At 45.9% G+C, this 27,828-nt stretch overlaps 1 protein-coding gene across 8 annotated transcripts in view; it reads right to left on the bottom strand.

The window, feature by feature from the left end:
- Nucleotides 1-27,828, bottom strand: part of TENM4 (teneurin transmembrane protein 4) — an 850,566-nt gene that overhangs the window by 465,501 nt on the left and 357,237 nt on the right. For all 8 annotated transcript variants that reach the window (XM_061628962.1, XM_061628964.1, XM_061628965.1 and 5 more), the window contains exon 5: nt 1,184-1,472. In XM_061628962.1, coding sequence (XP_061484946.1) covers nt 1,184-1,406 — 223 coding nt within the window. In that variant the 5' untranslated portion in view covers nt 1,407-1,472. The remainder of the gene's footprint in view (nt 1-1,183; nt 1,473-27,828) is intronic.

Here is a 27,828-nt window from a genome sequence, read left to right as displayed (position 1 = left end):
GCCTGTGTGAGAGATATGGACTTGGACAGCAGGCCTGGGGAAACAAGCGTTCAAATAGATTGTTCAGAGAAGCAGAGCATACTTTGGTTGGGTGAAATTTCTCCCCCCCATACAATTTCGCAGTCCCATTTGCTGAGAAACACAGTGTGAAGGGAATCTGGGTGATATCCAGAGTGAAGTGGGATGAGTTACATGGAGGGAGGGGTTATGGGCAATTGAAGAGCCCTTCAACACTCTGTTAGGCTGACTACCACCTTTTTAGGTTTCCCAGAATGCCCTGTTCCAAAGCAGGGACATGCAGTAATCTAACCCTCATAATAGCACTCCAATCCTCAAAATACAGAACAGGGGAATTATCTATCTATCTATCTATCTATCTATCTATCTATCTATCTATCTATCTATCTATCTATCTATCTATCTATCTATCTATCTATCTATCTATCTATCTATCTGTCTGTCTGTCTGTCTGTCTGTCTGTCTGTGTCTGTCTGTCTGTCTGTCTGTCTGTCTGTCTATGTCTGTCTGTCTGTCTGTTATCTCCTGCTCCTCCTCCCAAAGGGAGCCCAGGATGGCACCTCTTCTATTTTCTTCCAATCTCTCTCTTGCCACATCCACACCAGACATTTATTCCACTATTTTTCCACTTTAAACAGTCCGGGGTTCCCCCAAAGAATCCTGGGAAGGGTAGTTTTTGAAGGGTGCTGAGAGGTGTTAGGAGACCCTGATTCCCCTCATAGAGCTACAATTCCCAGAGTTCCCTGGGAAGAAAGGCTGATTGTTAAACCACTCTGGCCACTGGAGCTCTGTGAGGGGAATAAAGGTTACCTAACAACTCTCAGCAACCTTACACTTCCCAGGATTCTTTGAGGAAGCCATGACGGTTTAAAATGGAACAATAATAGAATAAATGCATGGTGTGAATGTGGCCTCTCTCTCCCTCCCCCCTCCTCAACCAGTTCTAGCCAAACCTTTGGCCTTGCTCTAAAGAATATCACCAGGAGAGTCATTTCCCCCTCAGACTCATTTTCTCATTTGTAACATGGAAATAGTCACCCTACACAGCATGGTTGCAATTCCTAGCCACTTTGCACACTAAAAGTATCATAGATATTAACTGTTTTGAGTGCCCTCGTCTTCCCCCCCCCAGTCTTAATCAGGCCTGGAGCTGAATGATGCGTACCTGTTCGGCAGTACTCATCCGCCTCCTGGTGTACCATTTCTTTGACCCGGTTGCCGTAAGTCAACCTGGAGTCCTGATCATAAGCCTTCAGAGTCTCGCTGGAGCTATACGACTTCTGAGGTGTTTTGCTGTCCTCGCTGTCTGCTGAGGAGCTGGTGTACCGGCGCTCAGCATCACGGCGCCTGGTCAAAGAACGATACGGCTTCCTTTCTTTCACATCCATGACCCTCTTGTCTCTGTCTTCAACATCAAAGAAACGGTGTCTGTGAGGCAATCAGATCAGAATGTTCTGGAACAGAGAAACAAGACATTTCTATAGTGCATTCAGCATAAGGACGTGGAAAATTACCTTAGACTAAGTCGGACCATTGGTCCTTTTAATATCAAATGAGCCTAATTAACGAAGCAGCAAACTTAATTTTTTGGCCTTAATATTTCAATACTTTTTTGGCAAGACATGCCACTAGACCTCATGGGAAGTGGCATTTGGCTTGGTACAATACTTGAGGCCCAGGGACTGATGGATTCCCTGATCACTCCTAGTTCCAACGTGTCTTCAACCTCCTTTCTAATTTCATTCAAAACTTTTCCATTCACACGGTACGGAACAGATCTGATTGGGGCATGATTTCCAGTATCAATTGAATGTCTGGCTATACTGGTTCGGCCAGGTTTATTGCTGAAGAGATCCCCATAATTTTTTAAAACTCTTAGAATCTCTTTCTTGACTTCTTCCTTCACCTCCTCCGACCATTCCAATTGATCTACCCCTCTTTTTGCTTTGCTTTCCTGTACCAAATCTGGAAGTTCAGGCCCACTTCCCTCAGGGAATAAGGTAACTTGCAACACCTTTGCATCCCTGGTGTGATAAGGTTTCAACATATTTACATGAACCACTTTATGCTTTTTTAATTGGTCTGTGGTTATCACATACGTCACTGTGTCAAGCTTTTCCCTTATGGTATATGGTCCCTCCCAGTTGGCCTGTAATTTATCGTGTTTCCTGGGTATGAATGCCATAACCATATCTTCCACATCATACACACGTTCTCTGGCTGTTCTATCATACCAGTAACTTTGCTTCTGCTGAGCTTGACTTAAATTCTTTTGCACAACTTCCATCATTGATGCTAATTTGTTGCGGAAGTCTAATACAAAATCGACTACAGATGTTTTGTACTCTCCCAGGGTTTCTTCCCATGAATTTTTTAACAGTTCCAAAGGTCCCCTCACTTTTCTAGCAAACATCAGTTCAAAGGGTGAGAAGCCTGTTGACTCCTGAGGGACTTCTCTGTATGCAAATAAGAAGCACCCCAAACGTTCATCCCAGTCTTGTGGGTGATCTTGAACATAACTTCTTATCATGCCCTTCAGAACCCCATTGAATCTCTCAGTTAACCCACTAGTTGCTGGATGGTAAGTAGTTGTCTTTAAATGTTTTAGACCACAACACTTCCACACACATTGCATCACTTCTCCCATGAATACACTGCCTTGATCCGTCAACACTTCATGAGGGAAACCCAGTCTCATAAAGATTTTTAATAAAGCCTCTGCCACTACAGGGGCTTCCACGGATCTTAGTGCTTCAGCGTCTGGGTATCTGGTGGCAAAATCCACCACCACCAATAGATATTTCTTGCCATGCCTTGTGGGTTTGGAAAAAGGGCCCACCAAATCTATTCCCACTCTATAAAAGGGTTGTCCTATTATAGGAAGGGGCTTCAATGGTGCTTTTGTCTTTACTCCACTTTTCCCCACCTTTTGGCATATGTCACAAGATAAACAATATTGTTTTACGTCTTTAGAAATATTTGGCCAATAATAGCGTGCAGCCAATCTTTTCTTGGTCTTCTTTATTCCAAGATGCCCTGCACATGGGACATCATGGGCTACCTCTAGCAATCTGGCTCTGTATTTGCTAGGTACCATCAATTGTTTCACTGGTTTACATTCATTCTCTCTCTCAGCAGGCATCCACAGTCTATATAAAATTCCATTCTCACACACAATTTGATTCCTCAGATTGTCAGTAAAGGGAATCTTTTGTGTAAGGGCTTGGTCCTTCATTTGCTTCAAACTTGCATCCTTATCCAGCTCTTCCCTGAACTGCTCTGCCTCTTCACTAGAGACCATTCAATACAGTTTGTCTCTTTTAGCAGGCCTGCCAGGGGTTGCTATGGCGACCTTAGGCTCGATAACAGGTTCCACCCTGTTTTCTTCGGCCTCTGTTAACATGGTTTCTGTTGCTTTGCCAAGTTGTTGTCTGGTCACCACATATATTTTTCCTTGTGCCCCCATAACATCTCTTCCCAGTATCACTGGTTCTTGTTGTTGGGCATTAATACCTACTTTACATATTTCCTCCTTTCCTCTCCACTTTAATTTTATCAGGGCCATGGGTATGCTTTCTGGTTCACCCCTCACTCCTTGGATTGTCATCGTTTCCTGAGGTAATATTTCCTCAGATTTTATCAAATCTGGCCTCAGTAACATCTGAGCGGCACCAGTATCAAGCAATGCCCAATAATTTGCCCCTTGCACACTCACTTCTTCCCTCAGACTCGAATCAAAGTCTTTTACATTTGTCCAGTTTATCTGGCAGAACTGAACCTTCTTCGTTTCTAACTCCCTTGGTTCTGTTTTCACTGCCCTTCCCTGAGCAGGATTACCAATGGGGTTGGCAACCTCACATTGAAAACGTAGGTGCCCCGGTCTACCACATTTATAACATAATTTCTCCTCCATTTTAGGGTACACAGATCCACTCTGGGGTGTCCTGTGCCCTTCAGACTTTATTGGAGGACTCACTCGCTGTGGTACCACATCCTTTCTGCCACCATTATATGGTCTGGGTTTAAACTCTCTTGATGTTTTCCCCACCCAGCCAGTTCTATTGGAGGCAAAGTGATCTGCCAACTCTGCGGCCTCTTGAACAGATGTAGGGGAACGGTCTTTGACAAGGAGCCTTATTTCTGGTGGTAACTGATGGTATAATTGATCCAGTATCATGAGGCTTTTCACCTCTTCCACTGACTGAGCTTTGGCACTTCCCATCCACTTTCCAAATATGTCCATCAATTTTGCTCCCAGTTCAACAAAAGACCTCCCTGTTTGGATCTGACAGTTTCGAAATAACTTCCTAAAGTAGTCAGGTCCCAGTCTGAATCTTTTGTACACTGCCTCTTTAAACTCGGCATATGTGACAGGCCTGTCTGAGGGGAAATATTGGTATACCTCTGCCAATTCCCCTTTGATCAGATTTGATAAATATTGCATATATTTATCCTCCGGTAGCCCCCACATCTGAGCTGCCTTTTCGAAGGTGTTGAGGTAAATCTGTGGGTCTTGTCCAGGTTCAAACACCGCAAAATCTTTTGGTGTAACCTTTATTTTGGTTTCATTTCTGTCCTTTCTTGTTTCATCAGAATGAAACTTCTCTCTTTCAAATTTTAACTTTTCCACCTGTATCTCAGCATCCAATGCTCGTTGCTTCTCCCTCTCCTCAAACCCCATTTTCATCCTTTCAGTATCCATTCTCATTCTGTCAATTTCCAACTCCCGCTGTTTTTCCTTCTCTGCACCTTCCATCCTCAATCTCTCAGTTTCCAACTTTAACTTCTCTCTCAAATACTCTATATAAGCGGGAATGCTTGAGTACCCTTCTGGGTTCTCTTCTCTGACAGGTTGTTTTTGTTGAACAGATGCGAATGCTATCAATGCTACTTGCAATTCATCTACCCCTTTACCCTCGTGAGGTAAATTGAATGTTATGCACTTCTCCACCAGCTCCTCTTTTTTCATCTTTATATATTCAGCCATGTTTTTAGGAGTTCACTCGCACTTTGCCACACACTCTTTGCCAGTCACTCTCACAAGTAATCTTTATTTGTTATTTCTTTTAGCCACACCACTTTTAGGGACTCTCTATTGTTCGTATCCCACCGCTAAAGCCACCACATATGTCATCCTCCCCTGGTTCTCTCTGTCAGGTTCCCACCTGCTTGTGGCTACTGCCTTTCACTAGGCATCACCAGGGATACCACCAGTCCGGACCGTCCTTTATATGGTTTCTCACTCCACTCTAGCACAGATCTCACTAGATCCCCCTGCTAGGCAGCACCACCAGTCACGTCCTATAACCAATACTCCCAGAGACTTTGCCTGAGTCTCTCTCTAGCTGGTTACTTTTGTGACTGCGTGCTTATGCTGTTCCCAACCCCATTGTATCTTTATAGATAACGCATACAACTCTGGGTTGCTCTGGATACTTGAATTGTTATTATTCCTCCCTTCACCGCTGCCACCATTAGATACTGTTTCTGTTCCGCCTTGGTAATTACCTTGCCCTCCCTTCTGGTATGTATATCCCCCAGCCAAGGATCAGGCCTTTGGTAAACCAAATAAGTATTTATTAAATATCAGAAATAACAAGATTAGTTTTAGAATGTTTCACAAGCGTATGGTTTCATCTATTCCTGTTTTGTACTTGACTTATTATTAATCAGAACTCCAACTCCCTCTTTCTCCACACTCCTGACCTCCACTGTCAAACACCTCTTTCTCCACACTCCCAACATCCACCGAGATTCAACTGTCATTCTTCCATTTATACTCCCAGCCATTCAAACGCTCAGCCAATCATCCAGCATTCTACTGCTCATGTACTCCCCCTCCTCTTTAACTTCACTTACCATATGTCTTCTATATAAACAGCACTTACCATATTTACACTATAAGCAGGAACATCACACAGACTAATTCTAGTTTTGTCTCCGTTCTCCTCCTGGTTCTGTGAGGTCAACACAGGATTATGATGGCTAGGCTCTGCCTATATTGTTGGAGGCAGGATGCTTCCAAATACCAGTTGCTGAGAAATGCAGGTGTGAAGAGTGCTCTTTGCACTCAGGTCCTGCTTCTGGGATTCCCAGAAGAGGCATCTGGTTGGACACCTTTGTTCTGTTATTCTGATGATTTCTTACCTTACTTGTGCATTATATTTAATCTTTCACACACCGTACAAGCTAGTTCTGGAATTCTAGTGGAATGTAGTGCAAGTTCAGCACTAATTTTCGTGATAAATAATACTAGAAATAATCTGTTTGCAAGCTTGGGAACATGGAAAATCACAGGAATTTTCCGCTAGCTGCAGCTGCTCACACGACAGGCATCACAGCATGCAGTGCATTCCTGCCCTTTAGGTGCGCACTTTTTTTTTGCCTGACGAAAATTGTACCGGTATTTCGGCATAGGTGCGGGTTGCAGAAGCATTTCACACACACAACTAAAAAGTTCTATACAACTAAAAGAAAAAATATGTCAGATGCTAAAAGGAGAGGGGCTGCATGGCAACAGGATGAGATCTTAGACCTCCTACCCAGTGGGGAACTACAGTGTGCATGTGTATAATGGGTGAGGGATGAAAAGAAGATGGGTGAAAGACAGTTGTGCGAAATGCCGGTCTATCGGCTGAAAAAGCTACTGTTCCTTAATGCAACAGGTACCGCAGTGTGAAATGAATGTTAGAAATTGGGACGGAAGCGCTACCATTTTAATCCATGAAACTAACGCAATAAGCTCCATGTCTGAAAGCAGCCACTGTGATAACAAGATGCTGGATTAAATGGGCCGCTGGCTCTTCTTATGTTCTGATCCAGCAGGCTCTTCTTACATTCTTAGGGTTGTTTCCTCTATAAAATGTAAATGGACTGCCTTCAAGTCGATTCCGACTTATGGCGACCCTATGAATAGGGTTTTTCATTAGGCTGAGAGGCAGTGACTGGCCCAAGGTCACCCAGTGAGCTTCATGGCTGTGTGGGGATTCGAACCCTGGTCTCCCAAGTCCTAGTCCAACACCTTAACCACTACACCACACTGGCTCTTGTTACCTCTATAATTGTTTGACATTAAAGTTCATGGTTGTTTTATATCCTCTGTGTGGCCTCCTCTTTATGATACTGTTCACTGCCCAAATGACCAAAAGTGCTCAAAGACTAAGGATCTGCCTTAGCTCATTTCTAGACAAATTGCTTATTTACTGAAGATCTAATCTTGAACTGCACAGAACCAATTTCCTTGATAACACTTTTTTTTTATTAGTGAACGCACATAAGAACAAATCTCTGTTCTTTCAGCAGCGAAAGAGACAGAAAGATTAAAAAAAATTAGAAGGGCTGATGCAGGTTATATGTATGAAGAGATGCATGGCCACAGATTGATTTCTGATTTTCTATAGGCCTTATTTTAAGACTTTCTCCAGGAGAGGCATAATCAGAATGCACAGTAAGACAAGAGCAACTGGTTAATCGGCATAGCCCCTGCCGAGTCCAAAGCTTAACTTTCAATTATGCTTCAAACTTAAGTGATAGTCCACACATTTGCCTTAGATATCATAGCTACAGGGGCAGAGAGAAAGGAAAATATAAAGAGGAAGACATGGTGAATTGGAGAGCCTACGGATGTAAGGAGGCGTTTTCCATTTTGCCCTGTTGTCGTCGCATGCAGAACTGTTCCTGTTCGACTACAGTTCATCTTCCACCCAAGACTATGCTATTTGTCTTGATGTCCACTGTGGCAAAATGACATTGGGTTATATTCAACATGGTGCTAAGGAGATTGTTCTGTTGGTGCAAGCATTCCCAACAGAATGATATCCCCTATCCCTACTCTGTGCGCTACTCTGGGGGGGGTTTCCCAAAGGTGAGGGGAAGTCCCAGTGTGTTAGCGGGAATGCTTGTGCTGGTTTCTGCTAGTACAAAGAGTTAGTTGAATATGGCCCGGAATTTATGTAATTTACATAATTAATAATTGTCATTATGTTATTCCACCCCATTCATTTCAATGCAAAGGAAACAGAATATAAATGGGGGGAAATGTAATCAATTACGCATTGCTTGTTAGCATTTGAGCTGAACGCTGGCAGAGGCCGAACTGTAACAGGATCCTTGATGAGGGAACACATTTTGCCCTGGATATAATCACACTGAGACTCTGGGTTTAGGAAAACAAGAAGGCTAACAGTTATTGTAGGAAATACATGCTGGATAGGGAAGATCCCTAGTTCTGGCTATCTAAAGTTGGAGATACAAAGAGCCATGCTTTCTGTTTGAACTCTGCAGGAGAGGGAGATAAAAGATGTCCTCTCCCAAGGGGGTGGAAGAAGGGAGGCACAGGAAATGAGGTCAGAGTATCAGTGTATACACACTTGAAGGAAGGTCAGTACAGGTTAGGTTGGAAAGACAGTCTAATTTATATATGATGTAACAAAAGTGATTTATTTGCAAGGTTATATACGTGGTTATGTACAAGGCTATATACCAAGCACAAGCCTGCAGCAGGGTGTTCCCTACTTTAATGAAAAAAGGAAAAGGGAGAATTGCTTTTTAAGATGTTTATAAAGCTGTTTCTTTTCAAAGAGATGCTTTTAAAGATGTTGTGTTTTAATATATTTTGTTTTAAGATGTCTTAAGAGTGTTTTGTTTGCTGCTCTGAACTCCTTCTGGGAGGAAGGGCGGGATATAAATTAAATGAATGAATGAATGGATGGATGAATAAGTAAGTAAGTGTGGAGGCTGAGCTTAACTTCTACGGGAATAGTGCACAGCCGATTTATGGTGCCTGAATTCAATAGGGAGCAAAGTCAACTGGGAAGGGAGACATTTTTTTCACGATCTTAGTAGGCTGTTGGATAGCAAGCAGCACTGAGCTCAGCTTGCACCATGTGGATAAGACATGGGGTTCCAGTGTCCCAGGAGTTTCCCATCTGTCCCACCCCCTCCTTGCATGGCTCCCAAAGAAGGCTTCTTCCCTTATTCTCCACCTCAGCTGCTCAGGCTTCTGTAACTCACTTCTCCCTCCTGTCAACATCACCAAGGCCCTTTGACCAGGGGTCTCATTTTTATTCTCTTCAGATCACATGCTTGCTCCCAAGTGCTGTGGATTGGCTGGTGTACAGCAGCCTTCCACTAAGGACATGTAAAACAAGAAGGCTTCACCAAAGCCATTTGAGATTCACCTCAAGGGGGAAACAGCTAAAGAACCCTTGGTGCCTCAGTGCACAAAGCCAAGGTTGTTGGGCTTTCAGCCCTATCTCAGTTCAAAACACATTTGTATGTCTCCCTAGATTAGGTATGGGATCCGTTGGCCAGTGCCGCTTTGAAAGTATTCCGTTAACAGGCAGTAGGTTGTTCTTTGTCGACTATCCTTTGCTTTTACTGGCCCGATTTTTTTTCTCCCCCCAAATATCAATATTAATATCAATATTTTGAAAGGAATTATAGCATTTTAAAAAGGAAATCAATATTTTGAGAGGAAAACAGGTTTGCACCCTCCTCCCCCCCTGCTATTATAGGCCATCAGAGATCACACCAGGCAGGACTGGGCCTTTGGGCACCAGCCTGCCCCGGGCCCGCAGCACCGTAGCCCAACGCCCCCCCATGCAGGTGCCGTGGGGCTAATAAACCTGCCCACGTGCCCCACCTACCTCTCATGTCATGTGAATGATCTTCCTGCATAGCGCACATGCCTGCCATCAACCAAGATGGTGGCAGGGGCATCAGTCCCTTTGGGAAGCCCCTGCTGCCATCTTGGGTGATGGCAGGCATGTGCGCATGGCATTCAGCCTGTCGGGAGACTGTGGTGCATTGGGTGAGCTTATTGAAGCTCACACTGTCTGTACTGTGGGGAGCGCCATCTCTGCGATCTGCAGCAAGGTTGGGTTGCAGGACCCAACACTGCTGCGGATCATGGAACGGGAGCACCACCCTCCCACCCTAAGGAGGGCCCTCTCTGGGCTGCAGGGGCCCTCAGCCAGGGCCCAACCTGGCCGTCCTCTGGCATCAGCCCTGCAGGCTTTTATAATAAATAATGAATTTAATTTATGTGTCGCCTATCTGGCCAGTGGCCACTCTAGGCGACGTACATACAATAAATATGGCAGAATACAATACAAAAATACAGCGAAATAATATAAATTATAAGAACAAACAATACATAATAGGAGGCATTTAAAACAGAAGAATATTAAGCCTCCCCAGAAGTCCCGAAAGCCTGCTGAAAAAGCCAGGTCTTTAAGGCCTTGCGGAACATATTCAAGGAAGAGATGTGCCGAAGATCTTGTGGGAGGGAGTTCCAGAGGGTGGGGGCCGCCACTGAAAAGGCCCTCTCTCTAGTGCCCGCCAACCTAGCTGCTTTGGTTGGCGGGACTGAGAGAAGGCCTTGTGTGGCCGATCTTGTCAGGCGGCATGATTGGTGGCGTTGTAGGCGCTCCTTTAGATAAACTGGGCCGAGACCGTGTAGGGATTTAAAGGTTAAAACCAACACCTTGAATTGGGCCCGGAAAACAACTGGAAGCCAGTGTAGATCGAACAACACTGGCGTGATGTGGTCCCGGCGACGACTGTTTGTGAGTAATCGAGCCACCGCATTTTGAATAAGTTGTAGTTTCCAGACCGTTTTCAAGGGTAACCCCACGTAGAGCGCATTACAGTAATCTAATCGAGGGGTGACCAGGGCATGTACTACCAGTGGGAGCTGATGAACAGGAAGGTAGGGTTGCAGCCTACGTATAAGGTGTAGTTGGTACCAAGCTGCCCGGCTCACAGCCGAAATCTGAGCCTCCATGGACAGCTTGGAATCAAGTACAACCCCGAGGCTGCGGACCTGGTCCTTTAGGGGTAAACTCACCCCATTGAACTTCAGGTCAATGGTTCCCAACCTTCTCTTGTCCCCCACGACCAGTACCTCGGTCTTGTCGGGGTTCAGTCTCAGCCTATTCCTTCCCATCCATCCACTCACGGCTTTGCTTGCTTCCCCCATACTTGGAGCTTGGATTATTCAAGTGGAAGGGGTGGGGAGAGAGAGAGAGATGTACTGCAGTGCTGTGCTGTGAGCAAAATCAATAAAAGAACATTATATCAGAGGGAATATCCTAGGGGAAAATATCAGGTGTCGAGAGAAAGGCACTGAAATTTGGAGCAAATAGGTTTGCTCCATAAAGATGGAGAATATGCAGGCCGCTGAAAAATCCAGTGCTAAATCTAAATTTAGCTGAATTCTCGCCCATCCCTACTCCTTAGATATAGATGGCCAGAGCAGCGGAGGGCCATTTGAGGCTTCTGGAAGAATAGCAGCACAGGCAAATATACAGGCTCCCACAAGATGTTGTGATGGCCACCGACTTGGATCCCAATTCTGAGGGTGGTTTAATGGTCAATTCCCACTTCTCAGGGTACTCTGGAAATGGTAAGTCTGTGAGGGGAACAGGGGTCTCCTAACAGCTCTCAGGACCCTTAACAGACTACAGTTCCTAGGATTCTTTGGGGTAAGCCATGACTGTTCAAGTGCTATCAAAGTGCTTTAAATGTATGTTGTGGATGTGGCCAAAGTGGGATGATATGTGGACAGTGTAAATCTACTACTAATGCACTATTGTTGTGTCAGTGACATGCTGTAGAATACACCCACAATAAAACAGCAGTCTGGATGGGCTAACAACATTTGGACCGCACCACAGTGGCTAACCCTGGCTTACCAGCAACCAGGTTGCCCCTTTTGAACAGAGATAACATGGCCACAGTACTCCATGCTCTGGTAATTTCCAGATTGGATTATAGCAATTCGCTCTAAGTGGGGCTGCTGTTGAAGATGACTCAGAAACTTCAACTGCTCTAAAATGCAGTGGACAGTCTACTGGCTGGGGTTGCTTAAAGAATTCAAATAATACCTGCTCTAAAACAGTTGCATTGGTTGCCAGTTTGCAAGGTCCAATTCAAGTTGATCATGCTAGCACTAAAAGCCCTAAATGATTTAGGTCCAACTATCTGAGAGAAAAACTCCTTCCCTATAGACCTTCTTGGGTGTTAAGATCAGCAGAGGGGGCCTTCTTGTTAGGCTGCTTTCACACATGGGGCTAATAGCGCTAGTTTAATGGGTTAAAAAGGTAGCGCTTCTGTCCCGATTTTTAAAATCCCTTTCACGCTACAGTACCTCTTGTGATCAGGAACAGTACTTTTTCAGCCGATATAGCGGCATTTCGCGCAACTGTCTTTCACACAGCTTGTTTTCGTCCCTCACCCATGCACACTGTTCCCCACAGTGTAGGAGGTCTAAGATCTTGTCCCGTCGCCATGCAAGCCCTCTCCCTTTAGGATCTGACTTTTTAAATTGTTTTAGTTGTATCAAGACGGGTGTGTGTGGGAAATGCTGCTGCTATCTACACCGATGCCGGAATACCGGTACAACGTTCGTCAGGCAAAAAAAAAAAAAAAAAGCCAGGGCGACTAAAGGGTGGGAGTGCACTGCATGCTGGGATGCCTGTCACATGAGCGACAGCAGCTAGCAAAAAACTCCCGTGATCTTCCAGGTTCCCAGCCTTGCTGACAGATTATTTCTGGTATCACTTATTGCGGAAATTAACGCTACACTTGCACTACATTCCACCAGAATTCCGGAGCTACCCGGTATGTCGTGTGAAAGCTCAAATGTAATGCGCAAATTACCAGGTAAGAAATCGTCAGAATAACGGAATAAAGTGCAGTGTGAAAGCACCCTTTGTTCTGTCACCCTCACAAGTTCAGGGGTTGGCAGCCCAGGAGAGGGCATTCTCTGTGGTGGGCCCTAAGTGGTGGATTTCCCTACCTACAGAGCTGAGTCTGGCATCTTCATTATACAGTTTTCGGCGAATGCTAAAGATACACCTCTTTACCCTGCCCTTCAACCCTTGAGATGCCTGTTTTCAGGACCTATCCTATTCCTGTGATTGTAATTTATTTTAATTGCTTTTAATATTGAATTTTAAACTGTTGTGACCCACTCTGGAACTTACTGGTGAAGAGTGGGTAGGTAGTAGTAGTAGTAACAACAACCACAATAAAAATAATTCTCCACCCTTCTTTTCAACCATGCTGAGACAGCTACCTGTTGGGTATGCTTTAAGTTTAATTTCTGCATTGAGCAGGGAGTTGGACTAGATGGCCTTATGGGCCCCTTCCAACTCTACTATTCTATGATTCTGCTGAAATAAGTCATGCATGCTTTTGAAGTTCAGCTCACCAACTTGCATTCTCTGCTTTGTTTTCTGACAAGCTAGGAAGAAGTCATGCAAGGGGACACCTTTTAAAGCATAAAAGGTTATAGCTCAAGCTTCAGTATGTGACAGATAACCCACAGCTTATCCACTTCTATTGCCAACATCCGGCTCAAGCTAGTTATATCCTCTCTCGGCTTGTGAACATTTCTGACCTTCCGGAAAGATGGAAGACAGCAGAATTAAGGGAACAAGGCACTGGATTGTAAGTATCAAGTTTGCAAAACAACACAAAACCATCTTGGTTTTAGATCACACAACTCTGCCTCAGGAGCAGATGGAGTGGGGTTTAGCGCTTAGCAAGCAAAGCTACAAAAAGCTCTATTTTCCTACCTTCAGTTATTGTGACGTTTTGAACAATACATTTCACCACAAATGTCTTACAGAGCTGCTGTGTCTTATCCTGGGGGATGTTACCTTTCTAAGCCCTTAGCAACATCTGCTGCTTGTTTTTACCCATTCACAGTTTGGTTAGCTTTGTAGTCTATTTGTAAAGTCCATGAAGGGCTTTGCATGAGAGGTTCGAGAAGCCAGAAGCTTGGGGGTGATAGCTGGCGGTTTTGCTCTCCACTTAAGGCTCTTCTGTAATGTGCTGTGCCCATATCTGAAATCTTCTGAATCAGAAGAGGGCTTTTTTGCTGCCCTCTTTGCTATACACTGTATACCAAAACATATACCAGGGGATGGAAGCTGTCATTCCAAACATCTGGAGGGCACCAGGTTGGCAAAGACTGCCTTAATTATGAATGTAACATACATCTTTCAGCAAACACAGGAATCATACAGGGCTCATTCACACGGGAGCTAAACTCCGTTTTAAAGACGAAGTTTTTCCCATTGCGTTTAAAGATTCACACTCCTTTCCCATACACTGTTTTCTGTTCATACTGAAGGGACAGGGTCAATCACATAGCTTCCTAATGACCACACCCTCTTAAGGTCAAACTACCACTTCCTCTGCTTACCTTGGCAACTGAGCATGCTCAGTTTGTTCCAGAGTAAGTTTCATTAAAAAAAGAAAAATCCTCCAGTGTGAGTATTTGGAATTTCAGAATCCAGCAGAAATGCCAATATTTGTTTGAACAGTGTTATGCTTTTTTACACAAGTTAGGGGGGAAAGGAAAAAAAGCACAGTTTGCAGCAGGCTTGCAGAATGGGAGCCAGCAGGAAATGACATGGACAAAGGGAGGAGGAGGGAATGGTTGGGGACTCACAAAAGCCTTGAAGCTAAGCATCTACAAGCCCTAGAGATAGGAAGTACAGACGGTTTTTCATCCCTTTTTCAGATTAGAATTGGATTGATTTGATGCGGATTTAAAGGGAAAAGCAGCGGGAAGCCTCCCCTTTGCCTCCTACATCATGTGATCTCTGCGAATTAAACGGGGCTGAACATAGTGCCTGACTCACACTAAATCTCCATGTGAACCAGCCCACAGACATATTCCTTAGGGAGCTGCGATTGGCTAGAGCTCTCAAACAGTGCAACTAAATACAAACTAAGGTGTGCTCTAACACAGGGATTGGTGAAACCTGAACCTCTAATTCCATGGGATTTTAAACTTTGCCTCCAATACTATCTGAAAGTCTAAGGAGCATCTCATGCATTCTTGTTTTTCCCCCAAACAATTTCTGTGCATGCGGTATTCTGGAGGCTTAAAAAAACAAAACTAAACATTGTACAGATGACAAAGTAGGGTTCATTCACCTTCCCCGTGCTAAAATGTCTTTAGATGGCTGGGGTGTCCATTCCTCCCTTATCTATCAAAATTTTGCAAGACTGCTCTCTGTTATACACCAACATTTTGTAACACTAAAAGCGATACATACCCATCTTTAACTATGTTCAGTCACCACTGGCCCAGCTGCCCAGTATCACAACTCTTTGCTCTCCTTCCTTTCTACTCCCACTACCTCCATGACTCAGTAGTTGCATTGGAAGTCCCTGGCAGCAGCAGGGGTAAATGCCATGAGCCCTAGACATGCATTTCCCTACATGCTTAGTATGGAATAAAATCCTCAAATCCATTTCAGCCTTGGTATTCACACAATTAATAGGCAAGCTGAGAGGGCACCCACAATCCCAGAAAGGTAAGATCCTCTTAAGTTGTGGTCTTTAAAACTGAGTAGCCAACTTTTATAAAAATTTCCTAGCCTGGTCACCTATAGGTTATTTTTCATCACTACAGGTGACCAGGTACACCCAGGCATTTGTATCATCCTCATCTTATGATAGGATGCAAGGCAACATCAGTCTAGAAATATAGTGCAGAGCGGCAAACACGAGGTATGGAAAGAGTCCTGGGCAAGGAAATATTGAGGACAGCACCTCTAAGCTTTCGCCCTGTTACACAAAAAGCCCTAGAAATCAGCCAAACAACATGAGCATTACTGAACAATATTTAAGAAAGAAACTATTCTTGGGATTAAAAGACTTTCATGCTGCTTTTCTCGTGGAGAAGAGAAAATTGGAATCTCATGGCGTTGTCAAATAAAACATTTCATAGTTCCCCTCTGGGAGTTGTTTTTATTCTCTCTCCCCCCCCCCTTTTCATTCGTTCATTTTTACAATCATCTTAACATTTTAAATGCATCTCTTGATCTCTTACGCATCTGCAGAGAGCTACGATGTCTTTACAAACTGGTACAGTTCTCTCCTCTCTCTCGCTATTTCTTTTTCAATATTTGTGCACTTCAAGACTCAAAGAGACCCCTTTGGCTTGGTGATGCTGGGTGCAAGATGAAGGAAGGAAAGAAGTGCCTTAGCTCAGTGGCAGAACACCCACTTCGCATGTTCAATTCCTGGCTTTTTAAGGAACTTTAGTATTACTTCCATATCTGTTCCTGATGGCTGTTGAGCCCAGGCCTTCTCATGAGGAGCAGGGAGGGGGAAGGCATGAGTTTCAGGTGCCACAGCAGTTAGAAAGCATGGACATTCCAGTTGTTGTTGAGGCTAGTCCCGACCTTGAGGAGGAGAGTGAGCTTGCCACCCCGTCAGTTCCCATGGATAGCCCTGCCCTCCGAGGAGACAGCCCTCAGCCTCCAAGCACACCCCTGGGACCATTAAGGGATGCTCCTGAGAAAGCAGTAACTCCTCCTTCAACAAGCAGGGTCCTAGAGACGCCTGACGCTTTCCCGCCCGCTGCTCCCCAGCCTGCCAATAAGGAACCTGTTATGTCCGATGAGGCTTTGGATGTTCGCCCCCTTTCACCATGCACATGACGTCTGGAGAAGCGGACGGGGCAGAGGGCGTGTGTGCGCAGGAGAGGTTAAGCTCGAAGACCTTCCCTATTTAAGTCTGCTGCGTTCAGAATTGGGCGCTGAATCAACTCCTTCCACACATTGCAGAGCATGTCTAGAGTGTAGTTAGGAAATTGTAGTGAGTTAGCATAGGGTTTCCTATGAGGCGCGGTGCGTTTGATGTATCGATTACTTTAATAAAACAAGAATTGATTGCACCCTCGTCTCAGCCTCTTGAATCCCGCTCTGAACTGGACAATGGCTGGTATAGCACAGTGGGGAGGAGAGCCTGGCTGGGAGTCCAGAGCCTGTGAGTTCAAATCCCCGCTTGTGTCTCCTGGGCATCAAGGGCCAGCTAAAGATCACCCCCACAGCAAGTGGCTCAGGGGTTACGTGCCCTGCCACCTGTGCAGCTGGGGGCAAGCTGCATAATCCCAAGGAGCCCAGTTGCCCCCCAGCTGGCAGTTGAGGACAAGGAAGGGGCTGGCTTGTGCAACTGTGGCAAGCTCAGCAGGTCCTAGCCAGCTGGGGAGGACTAGCCTCAGAGGGAGGCAATGGGAAACCCCCACTGCATACCACTTACCATGAAATCCCTATTCATAGGGTAGCCATAAGTCGGGATCGACTTGAAGACAGTCCATTTCCATTTTCATTCTGCAACATGTTCTTGACACAATAATAGTGCATTAGTGGTAAGGATGAAAAGATCTGTCAATTTCAGTTCTCTTTGTCTTCTCATTTTTCCAATCTTAAATTCAGTTCTCCACATTTTTGCAGCAATTTTTTTTAAGAAATCCTCATGAAAATTCTCCAGCATTTTAGTGAGAATCTCTCTGAATAAACAAATTTTCTATGAAGTTTTGACTAAAGTACACATTTTTGCAAGCAATTTCTCCTAATACAATGCATTTTTGCATGCTGTTTTCATTAATATATTCATTTTTATGCACACTTTCCACTAATACATGCATTTTTGTGTGCATCATTTGGTTAGAGAGCTGAATCGCAAAATTTGGATAAGTGTGAATTTTGAAGGATGGCTGTGGTTTGGTTCTCATATTGTTTTGGAAACTGAGGATTTCGTGGATTTGTCTTTAAATTTGAACTGAATTGAATTTCTCCCCCATCCCTAATTAATGCTGGATTTATCCTGCTTTAGTTTGTTCTACAATGCTACTACATTATTGCTGTCCAAAGAATAAACCAGAATATTTGTGGTATAAAAAGTTATGGGATGTCTTCAGGAAGTTATAAGATATGCACTGATTGGAAATGAAGCAAACTGACCACCCCAAAACTTAGGTGCAAGCAGCAAGCATATAGTGTATGCCTAGACAACCACTGTGGTGTAGTGGTTAAGGTGCTCAAGTACGACCTGGGAGACCAGGGTTCGACTCCCCACACAGCCATGAAGCTCACTGGGTGACCTTGGGCCAGTCACTGCCTCTCAGCCTCGGAGGAAGGCAATGGTGAACCACCTCTGAATACTGCTTACCATGAAAACCCTATTCATAGGGTCGCCATAAGTCGGAATCGACTTGAAGGCAGTCCATTTCCATTTTTCATCCTGATAGAACCATAGGTTCAAATTATCTTGAATATGCAATAAAAAGGATATCTAGAGGGGGCCTCAGTATAAGGCAATTTCCTACGTTCCTCCCCCGGGACTACATAAGAACAGCCTGTTGGATCAGGCCAAAGGCCCATCTAGTCCACATCCTGCAGAGCTTGGGAAAGTTACTTTTTTGAACTACAACTCCCATCAGCCCCAGCCAGCGCCATGGGAGTTGTAGTTCAAAAAAGTAACTTTTCCAAGCTCTGTCCTGCTCTCACAGTGGCCAGCCAGATGCCTCATCTGGGAAGCCCGCAATCAGGATCTGTGTGCAACAGTTCAGTAATTAACTGACATTCACATTGTATATCACTACCCTGCAAATCAACCCTTTCACTCTTTCCCCGATTCAGTAGGCCACAAAGAGAGCAAGAAGACCTACAAAATAACTCTGAACATTGTGTTGGAATATATACATTCTACACCACATAAAAAATCCCATAATTGGAGCATCAGGCCCAAGTGGCATGCAGAAAAACAGATGTTGTTATGTGCCTTCAAGTAGATTACGACTTATGGTGACCCTATGAATCGGCGATCTCCAATAGCATCTGTTATAAATCACATCTTGTAAGTTCAGGTCTGTGGCTTCTTTAAGGAAATCCATCTCTTGTTTGGCCTTCCTCTTTTTCTACTCCCTTCTGTTTTTCCCAGCTTTATGGTCTTTTCTAATGAATCATGTCTTCTCATTACGTGTTCAAAGTATGATAACCTCAGTTTCATCATTTTAGCTTCTAGTGAGAGTTCTGGTTTAATTTGTTCTAACACCCAATTATTTGTCATTTTCACAGTCCATGGTATCCGCAAAGCTCTCCTCCAACACCACATTTCAAATGATTTTTCTCTTATCCTCTTTTTTCACTGTCCAACTTTCACATCCATACATAGAGATCGGAAATACCATGGTCTGAATGATCCTGACTTTAGTGTTCACTGATACATCTTTGCATTTGAGGACCTTTTCTACTTCTCTCATAGCTGCCCTACCCAGTCCTAGCCTTCTTCTGATTTCTTGACTATTGTCTCCATTTTGGTTAATGACTGTGCCAAGGTATTGATAATCCTTGACAAGTTCAATGTCCTCATTGTCAACTTTAAAGTTACATAAATCTTCTGTTGTCATTACTTTAGTCTTCTTGGCGTTCAGCTGTAGTCCTGCTTTTGTGCTTTCCTCTTTTACTTTCATCAGCATTCGTTTCAAATCATTACGGTTTCTGCTAGTAGTATGGTATCATCTGCATATCTGTCATGGCCCCGTCAGAGGACTCCTCAGATGAGGACGACTCGGGAGTAACAGCAGCAGACCCAGGAGCAGCAGGAGACACGGAGGAGCCTCCTGAGAATCCAGCTCCTTCTGCCCCTCAGCTGCAGAGCACCCCAGGGACAGCAGAGGCCCTGCAGCCAGACACAGACAGTGAACAGGATACTCCCCCCTCACCTGCAGAACGTAGACAGCAGAAGGTCAGGCAGAAGAGAGGCAGGCCTGTCTCCTTAAGGCCCAAACGCTGAGGGCTCACACCTGCTGTCCATCCTGCTCTTTATAAGGCACGCCTTGGCTGCAGCTTGTTGCTGACTGCAACGTCAGGCGTGGCTTTGTGTAGACCTAGTTTCCCTGTAGCATCTCTTTGATTGACCTCCTTGGCAATTGATCCCGGACCTCCACTGACCTCGCTTCGGGACTTCTGACTCGGCAAGTATGCTTCGGATAGGCCTGGCAGATTTACAACCCGACTGCTGGCTAAGGACTTTCCTTCCCTGCCAAAGACCCAGGAATTTCCAGCCCCCCCTGACACTGCTGAGGCAGTGTAGAGCTGACAATATCTTAAATTATTGATATTTCTCCTTCTAGTTTTCATACCTCCTTCATCTTGGTCCAATCCCGCTTTCCCTATGATATGTTCAACGTTAAAATTACATATATCTTCTGTTGTCATTATTTTAGCCTTCCTGAGGTTCAGCTGTAGTCCTGCTCTTGTGCTTTCCTCTTTAACTTTCAACAGCATTTGTTTCAGTATGTTATTCAAATATAAGGTGAAACAGAGATGAAGTATGAATTGTAAGGTATATATACATCCTGGAAATGCAGTGCATCTGGCCAAACTCTGCCACATGTCTCCTGTGATATTTACATTACGCACATCTGGAACCTAGGAAGCTGCCTTATACTGAGTCAGACCATTGGTCCATCTAGCTCAATATTGTCTACACTGACTGACAGCGGCTCTCCAGTGTTTCAAGCAGAACTCTTTCCCAGCCCTACGTGGAGATGCCAGGAATTGAACCTGGGACCTTCTGCATGCAAGGCAGAAGTTCTATCGCTTAGCTATGGCCCATCCTCAGCCATCTGCCAAAGACTTCACCAGATATTCGTTAGAGCTGCACACCACGGCTAGCAGGTATGGGCCATGTAAAGCAGGGGTGGACAACCTCCAGCCATAGGCCTGATTGGGCCCACCAGGCCTCCCCATTTGGTCCGAAAGACCATTTCAGCCATGCCCACCTGCCCTACAGCTGATATCATATATGACATGAGGGAGGCAGGTAAAGTCCTGATTATTGAGTCTCGAGCAGCCCCTTGCTACCCACGGGCTCTGCCACAGGGTCTTGTGGAGCCCATTGCAAAGTGCTTTACATGCTATGCACTTGCTCACATACTTTGATCTCAAACTGCAGGGGCAAAAAGGGTCACCCGACATCACTGTGATGTGAGGTGCCTGACAGGTGGGCAACCCTGCACACTTGTTAAATGTGGCCCATAGGGGGTTGTAAGGAATAAGGATCTGGTCTGCCTCCAGATCCAGTTCTTCACCCCTGCATTAGATCAACCCTTTGTAACCACGCTGAAGCCTGGAAGAGATACTGCTGCTCTTAACTCCCTCTCATTTTCAATTTAGAGCAAAGCAATACGCAAATGACCTCCTGAAATTCTCCACCATTTTGTGGGCAGAGACACTGCATGCACGTATGAAGTACTTCACTAGATTTCTCCAAAAGAAGGACCTTTCTTTCTTTCTTTTCTTCATCCTCGACAATGCTCCAGGGCATTGTGTGTGAGAGAAATGGTGCCCCCTCCCCACTAAGAAATGATGCTGACTATTTGGAGACAATTCTGCAAAAGAGACCTTTATCTTGGTGAGTAGATGAGTGGCAGCATGGAAAAGAAAATCTCAGAAATGTATCTTCTGAGAAATTTCAATTCGGCTCTAATCTAGGTCTAATCTAATCAGCACCAGTTGGCAGACCCAGAGATTCCTGGTTGGTTCCAGTCCTGGAGGATTCTGCCACACGAAAGCCACTGGAGAGGTCTCTGATGTTTTCTGCTGTAGTCGCTTTCTCCTTGCCTTTTTTTCCATTGAGGTGCAATTGTGATTCATTCTCAACGAAACTTTCTCCGAACTGATTTCCTCAGAATTGCGCCCTCATTTGTGTGCGTGCATGCATGTGTTAAGATCATTGTTCCTCAGAACAATAGGAAGTTATAAAAATAAATCTCTACGCCATTTCTAGAAAGAACAGATCTGCTTCTTTCTCCCAGCTCTTTGGGGCACTAGTGCAGTTTCCAAAGGGTCATTTTTTTTCTCAAGTAGCATGCATTTTTAAAGAAGTTGATGTTTTCACAGTGGCTCATCTTTCTGTTTTAGGATCCCCACACACACAAACACACTCAATCCCATTCTTCCTTTATAAATTCTGAAAATATGAAGACAACTGAGTGTAGAGATGGATCTCTCCTGTGGCTTTTGCAATTATCGTCTTCCTGTAAGCTATATAAATTGCACACATTTAATATATTGTTATCTCCTCTCTGTTTACACTAATTTTCATTTATATAATGCATCTAATATAACAGAGATAGAGCCAATTTCTTTCTTTCTCTTTCTTTCTTTTTTTTATTGGGGGGTGTTTCATATGAAAGCCTTCAGGGAAGCTTGTAGCTTTTGACCGTTCTCAACTTTGATGTAAGCAAATGTTTTAAGTTCTGCTCCAGCGGAACGTCTCCAATGCATATTCATTAGCGATGCAAGTCCCCCCCCCCATATCCCTGGCTAGACTATATATATTGTTCATTCTGTGTGTACTTTATCTTCCATGTAGTCATGAAACAAACAAACAAAAATGCAACGGAAGACAAATCACTACAATTCTTCTTTTGACCAATATTATCCAGTCATGTTCCAATTTTTTTTTGAGGGGGTGTTGTCACTAGCTGCAGGGAGGGCAAATCTGTCTGTTTCAGTTCCTCTCATTTCTTCATTTTTCCAATCGTAAATTTAGTTCTCCACATTTCCACATCAATATGCAACTAAGAAAAAATCTTCATGAAAATTCATCAGCATTTTAGTGTGAATTTCCCCCTAATACAACATGTTATAATAATAATATTAATAATAATAAAATTGTATTTGTTAGTCGCCTATCTGTCCGAATTCACGGACACTCTAGGCGACTTACAGCAACATAATAAAATACAATAACAATCCAAAACATAATATCCATTTATCCAACATCAAGAAACATCAACTAATACAACAGCAAGCTAATCCACCCCAAAATTCCCGTAGGCCTGCCTGAATAGCCAGGTCTTAAGAGCTCGGCGAAAACCCATCAGGGAGGAGGCATGTCGAATATCATAAGGGAGAGAATTCCAGAGGGTGGGGGCCACAACCGAGAATGCCCTCTCCCTGGTCCGCACCAGCCTAGCTGTTTTGGCCGGTGGGACCGCGAGGAGGTCCTGTGTGGCTGATCTTGTAAGGCGGCCTGATTGGTGATACTGGAGGTGGTCCTTCAGATAAACTGGGCAGAAACCATATACGGTTTTAAAGGTCAACACCAACACCTTGAATTGGGCCCAGTACACCACTGGCAGCCAGTGTAGGTTTACCAACACTGAGGTGATGTGATCCCAGCGACGGCTATGCTTTATCAAGCATGCCGCCGCATTCTGCACCGGCTGCAATTTCCGGACCGTTTTCAAGGGTAACCCCACGTAGAGCGCATTACAGTAGTCTAAACGAGAGGACACCAGGGCATGTATCACTCGTGGGAGCAGATGCATAGGAAGGTAGGGCCACAGCCTCTGTATCAGATGTAATTGATACCAAGCTGCCCGGCTCACTGCCGAAACCTGAGCCTCCATGGACAGCTGGGAGTCAAGAATGACCCCTAGGCTGCGGACCTGGTCCTTAAGGGGTAATCTCACTCCATTAAGCACCAAGTCGATGTCTCCCAACCTTCTCTTGTCACCCACGAGCAATACCTCGGTCTTGTCGGGGTTTAGCTTCAGCCTGTTTTCGCCCATCCATCCACTTACGGACTCCAGGCACTTGGACATGGTCTGCACCGCCAACTCTGGTGAGGACTTAAATGAGAGATAGAACTGAGTGTCATCCGCATATTGGTGACACTGCAGCCCAAAACTCCTGATGATGGCTCCCAGCGGCTTCACATAGATGTTAAATAGCATGGGGGAGAGGATAGAACCCTGTGGTAGTCCACAATTAAGAGGCCAAGGGTCTGAAACCTCATCCCCCAATGCCACCCATTGGTATCTGCCTGAGAGATAGGAATGGAACCACCGTAAAACAGTGCCCCCCATTCCCAATCCCTCTAGGCGATTTAACAAGATACCGTGGTCAACGGTATCAAAAGCAGCTGAGAGGTCCAGGAGGACGAGGAAGGTATATTCTCCCCTATCCAACGCCCTCCTCATATCATCCACCAGAGCGACCAAGGCTGTTTCAGTTCCATGACCAATCCTGAAGCCAGATTGGAATGGATCTAAATAATCGGCGTCATCCAAGTGTGTCTGTAGCTGTTTGGCCACCACTCGCTCTATCACCTTGCCCAAGAATGGTAAATTAGAGACTGGGCGAAAGTTATCCAACTCTTGGGGATCCAAGGAGGACTTTTTTAAGATGGGCTTTATCACTGCCTCCTTGAGGGCTGATGGCATTGCACCCTCTTCCAAGGATGCATTTACCACTGCCTTGATCCCTTCCCCCAGTCTCTCTTTGCAGCTCATAATGAGCCACGAAGGGCAAGGATCAAGCAGACAGGTGGTTGGCTTCACAGTCGAGATCACCTTGTCCACTTCCTCAGCGAGGAGAGGCTGAAACCGATCCCACCGGACCGGGATGCCACTGGCCGACTCTGGCCCACTTCCTGTATCCACGGCGTATGGAATCCTGCTCTTCAGGCGCTCAATTTTATTGGCAAAGTGTTTAGCAAATATGTCACAGGAGGCTTTAGAATGCTCCATGGGTTCCTGAGCAACCAGACCAACCAGGCTTCGGACCACTTGGAACAGCCTCCTGGGACAGCACTCAGCCGACGCAATAGAGGCAGCAAAAAATTCCCTCTTTGCTGCCTTTGTTGCCACCTGGTAGGCCGCTATTGCTGCTCTAACCAGTGTCCGATCGTCTTCGGTGCAAGATTTCCGCCACCAGCGCTCTAGTCGTCTCACCTCCTGTCTCAGACCCCGCAACCGTGGTGTATACCAGGGTGCTGTCTGAGTTCTATTCAGGGGGAGAGGACGTTTCGGAGCCACCCGGTCTACCGCCCTAGTGATCTCCCTATTCCACTCCGTCACCAGGGTTTCGACTGGGTGTCCTTCAGTCAGCTCCAAATCCCCCAGCGCATTCAGGAATCCCTTAGATTTCATCAGGCGTCTGGGGCGGACCATCTTAATAGGTCCTTGTCCCCTGCGGAGGGTGTGCGGCATTGAGAGGACAATATTCACCAGGTAGTGGTCTGACCATGACACAGGGTTAGAAAAAAACGCCCCTATTTTCAGAGCACTCCCCTCCCCACCCGAGACAAACACAAGGTCAATAGCATGACCGGCTACATGGGTGGGCCCAGTTTTACTAAGGTGCAGTTCCCAAGAAGTCATGGTTTCAATGAAATCCCGAGGGGCTCCCGTGAGAGCAGTCTCAGTGTGCACATTGAAATCCCCCAAAACCAACAGGTTGGGGGAGAGCAACCGCACGTCCGAGACCACCTCAAGCACCTCGGTCAGGGAGTCTGCTGTGCAGCGGGGTGGGCGGTACACAAGCAGAATCCCTAAACTGCCCTTTGGGCCCAACCTCCAGTACATGCAATCAACAAACTTGGTCTTGTGGAGGGGGGTCTGGTGAAAACCAAGGACCCCCGATAGATAACTGCCACACCCCCTCCCCGCCTACCAATCCTCGGCTGCTGTGCGTATTGGAAACCGGCTGGACACATGGCCTCAAGTATGGGAGCTGAGGCCTCGTCCAGCCAGGTCTCCGTAATACACACCAGGTCTGCGTTCTCATCCAGGATCATATCATGGATGAGAGATGTCTTCTGCACCACAGACCTGGCGTTACATAACAGCAGTCGAAGGTTGGAGTCCTGCATCCCCCAGTTATCTTCTGGTTGTGGACAGGCCCGGAACAAGGGATGGGTATAACGCATCCATCCCTTGTTCCCCTAAATTGGCGTGGCCTGCCACCCATATTCCTCCAGGATCTGCCGCCTAGCCTTTTAATGTAGTGGCTCCCCACTCCTCCCCCAGCATCCCCCTCCGGTCTACACATGCCGTTCCCCCTGTCAGCCGATCAGGCAGGCCCCCCACCCCCAATCAAAATAATTGAATTGTCCGTGTCTTTCCCGCTCCCCAGATGGAATTGGTTCGGCTACAGTTAAGAATCCTCTGCCCTCTTGCCCCTCGTCGTCCCCAGGTCTCCACGACGACTCTCTTCGTTCTACGCAGCCGCTATCACCACTCTCCACCGCACAGATCTTATTCTTCTTCTTGTTCTTCTTGCCTCTTGCTTCACCGCTGCGGTCAGTAGGGAGCGCATCGTGCCGCAGCGCCACTGATGAGGGCACCAAAGATGAAAACAGGCCGTGCAAATACATCTCGACCCCAAGCCGGCCCCACTGCGCCACACCCGCAGCCGGCTGTTCCCCCGCCAAACAGGAGGCGTCCCAAGGCCCAGAAGGGCAGTCCAACAGCGGTGGGGAGCGCAAGCCACAGCGGCAGCGATGGAAGGCCCACGCCGCAATGGGAGCACAAGCCGCAGCGGCGGCAGCGGAAAAGGCACGGCCACGGCGAAGAGCGCAGGCCGCAGCGGCGACGGCAGGAAGGCACAGGTCACAACAAGAACGCGGCCGCAACGGCAGCAATGTCAGCGACGAAAAAGCACGGGCCGCGGCAATAGCACCGGCTGCGGAGGGGGAGCACGAACCGCGGCGGAAAACAACCCACCACAGCGGCGGCAGAGAAAGCATAGGCCGTGGCGGGGAACGCAGATCACAGCGGCGGCGGCAGAAGGCACAGCCTGTATAACTGAACACTAAAGTTAGGATCATTCAGACCATGGTATTCCCGATCTCTATGTTGGACAGTGAAAAAAGTGGGTAAGAGAAAAATCAACTCATTTGAAATGTGGTGTTGGAGGAGAGCTTTGCACATACCATGGACTGAGAAAGAGACAAATATAATAAGACAAATCACCCCACCAATGCAAACTCAACAACCCCTCCCCCCCCCGAATTTCATTCAAGCATCCCAGAAAAACCTGGGACACTTAAGGGGAAAAAAGGTTTGTGGCTAATTTGGCTCCATTCATTTCAATGGGTCTACTCTAAGAAGAACTTAGCTGACTACAAACCACAGGGCCTGTGCTCCAGAGGTCCACCTCTAGCAACATCCCTGAACACTCCGTTTGCAGTAAAAAACAGAAGAGGCACAGTGCAGGACCTGAGGCTACGGAAGAGCCTCTGCAAATCCAGAAAGCCAAAGCGTCTGGACTGAGCACTTTCCCCTGGAGCACGATCAGTTCTGAAAGCCTCATCTTGAGAACTGTGTCCAGTTCTGGTCTCCGCACTTCAAGAAGGATGCAGACAAACTGGAACAGGTTCAGAGGAGGGCAACAAGGCTGTAAACCACCCAGAGAGCGTCGGCTATGGGGCGGTATATAAATGTAATAAATAAATAATAAACAAGGATGATCAGGGGACTGGAAACAAAGCCCTATGAGGAGAGACTGAAAGAACTGGGCCTGTTTAGCCTGGAGAAGACTGAGGGGAGATATGATAGCGCTCTTCAAGTACATGAAAGGTTGCCCCACAGAGGAGGGCCAGGATCTCTTCTCGATCGTCCCAGAGTGCAAGACATGGAATAATGGGCTCAAGTTAGAGGAAGCCAGATTTTGTCTGAACATCAGGAAACACTTCCTAACTGTTAGAGCCATACGACAATGGAACCAATGACCTAGGGAGGTGGTGGGTTCTTCGACACTGGAGGCATTCAAGAGGCAGCTGGACAGACATCTATCGGGAATGCTTTGATTTAGATTCCTGCATTGAGCAGGGGGTTGGACTTGATGGCCTTACAGGCCCCTTCCAACTCTACTATTCTATGATTCTATGAAAGCCAGCCAGCCAGAACCCCCAGTGGAAGGAGCCAGGTTAGCCCCAGATTAGCCATTCTAAGTGGACATGGTGGCACCAAGATCCCACCCCTGAAAAGCAAGACACAAAACACAGTTGGAGCATTGGACCTTACCAGGAAAGGCCGCTCTGGCATCTGAAGCTGGATGTAGCATTTGCTGGGGGAATACCAGCTGCTGATGGACAGGAAGCATTTTAATTAAAATTTAATTAAAATTGCATTTTAATGCAATTTTGCCTAATATAAACATTTTTGCAAGCAATTTCCCCTAATATAATGCATTTTTG

This window comes from Rhineura floridana, chromosome 5 (assembly GCF_030035675.1).
Source record: "Rhineura floridana isolate rRhiFlo1 chromosome 5, rRhiFlo1.hap2, whole genome shotgun sequence".
In the NCBI taxonomy this organism is placed as follows: Eukaryota; Metazoa; Chordata; class Lepidosauria; order Squamata; family Rhineuridae; genus Rhineura; species Rhineura floridana.
The sequence above is the reverse complement of the archived record's forward strand: the minus strand, read 5'-3'. Positions and strand labels throughout refer to the sequence as shown.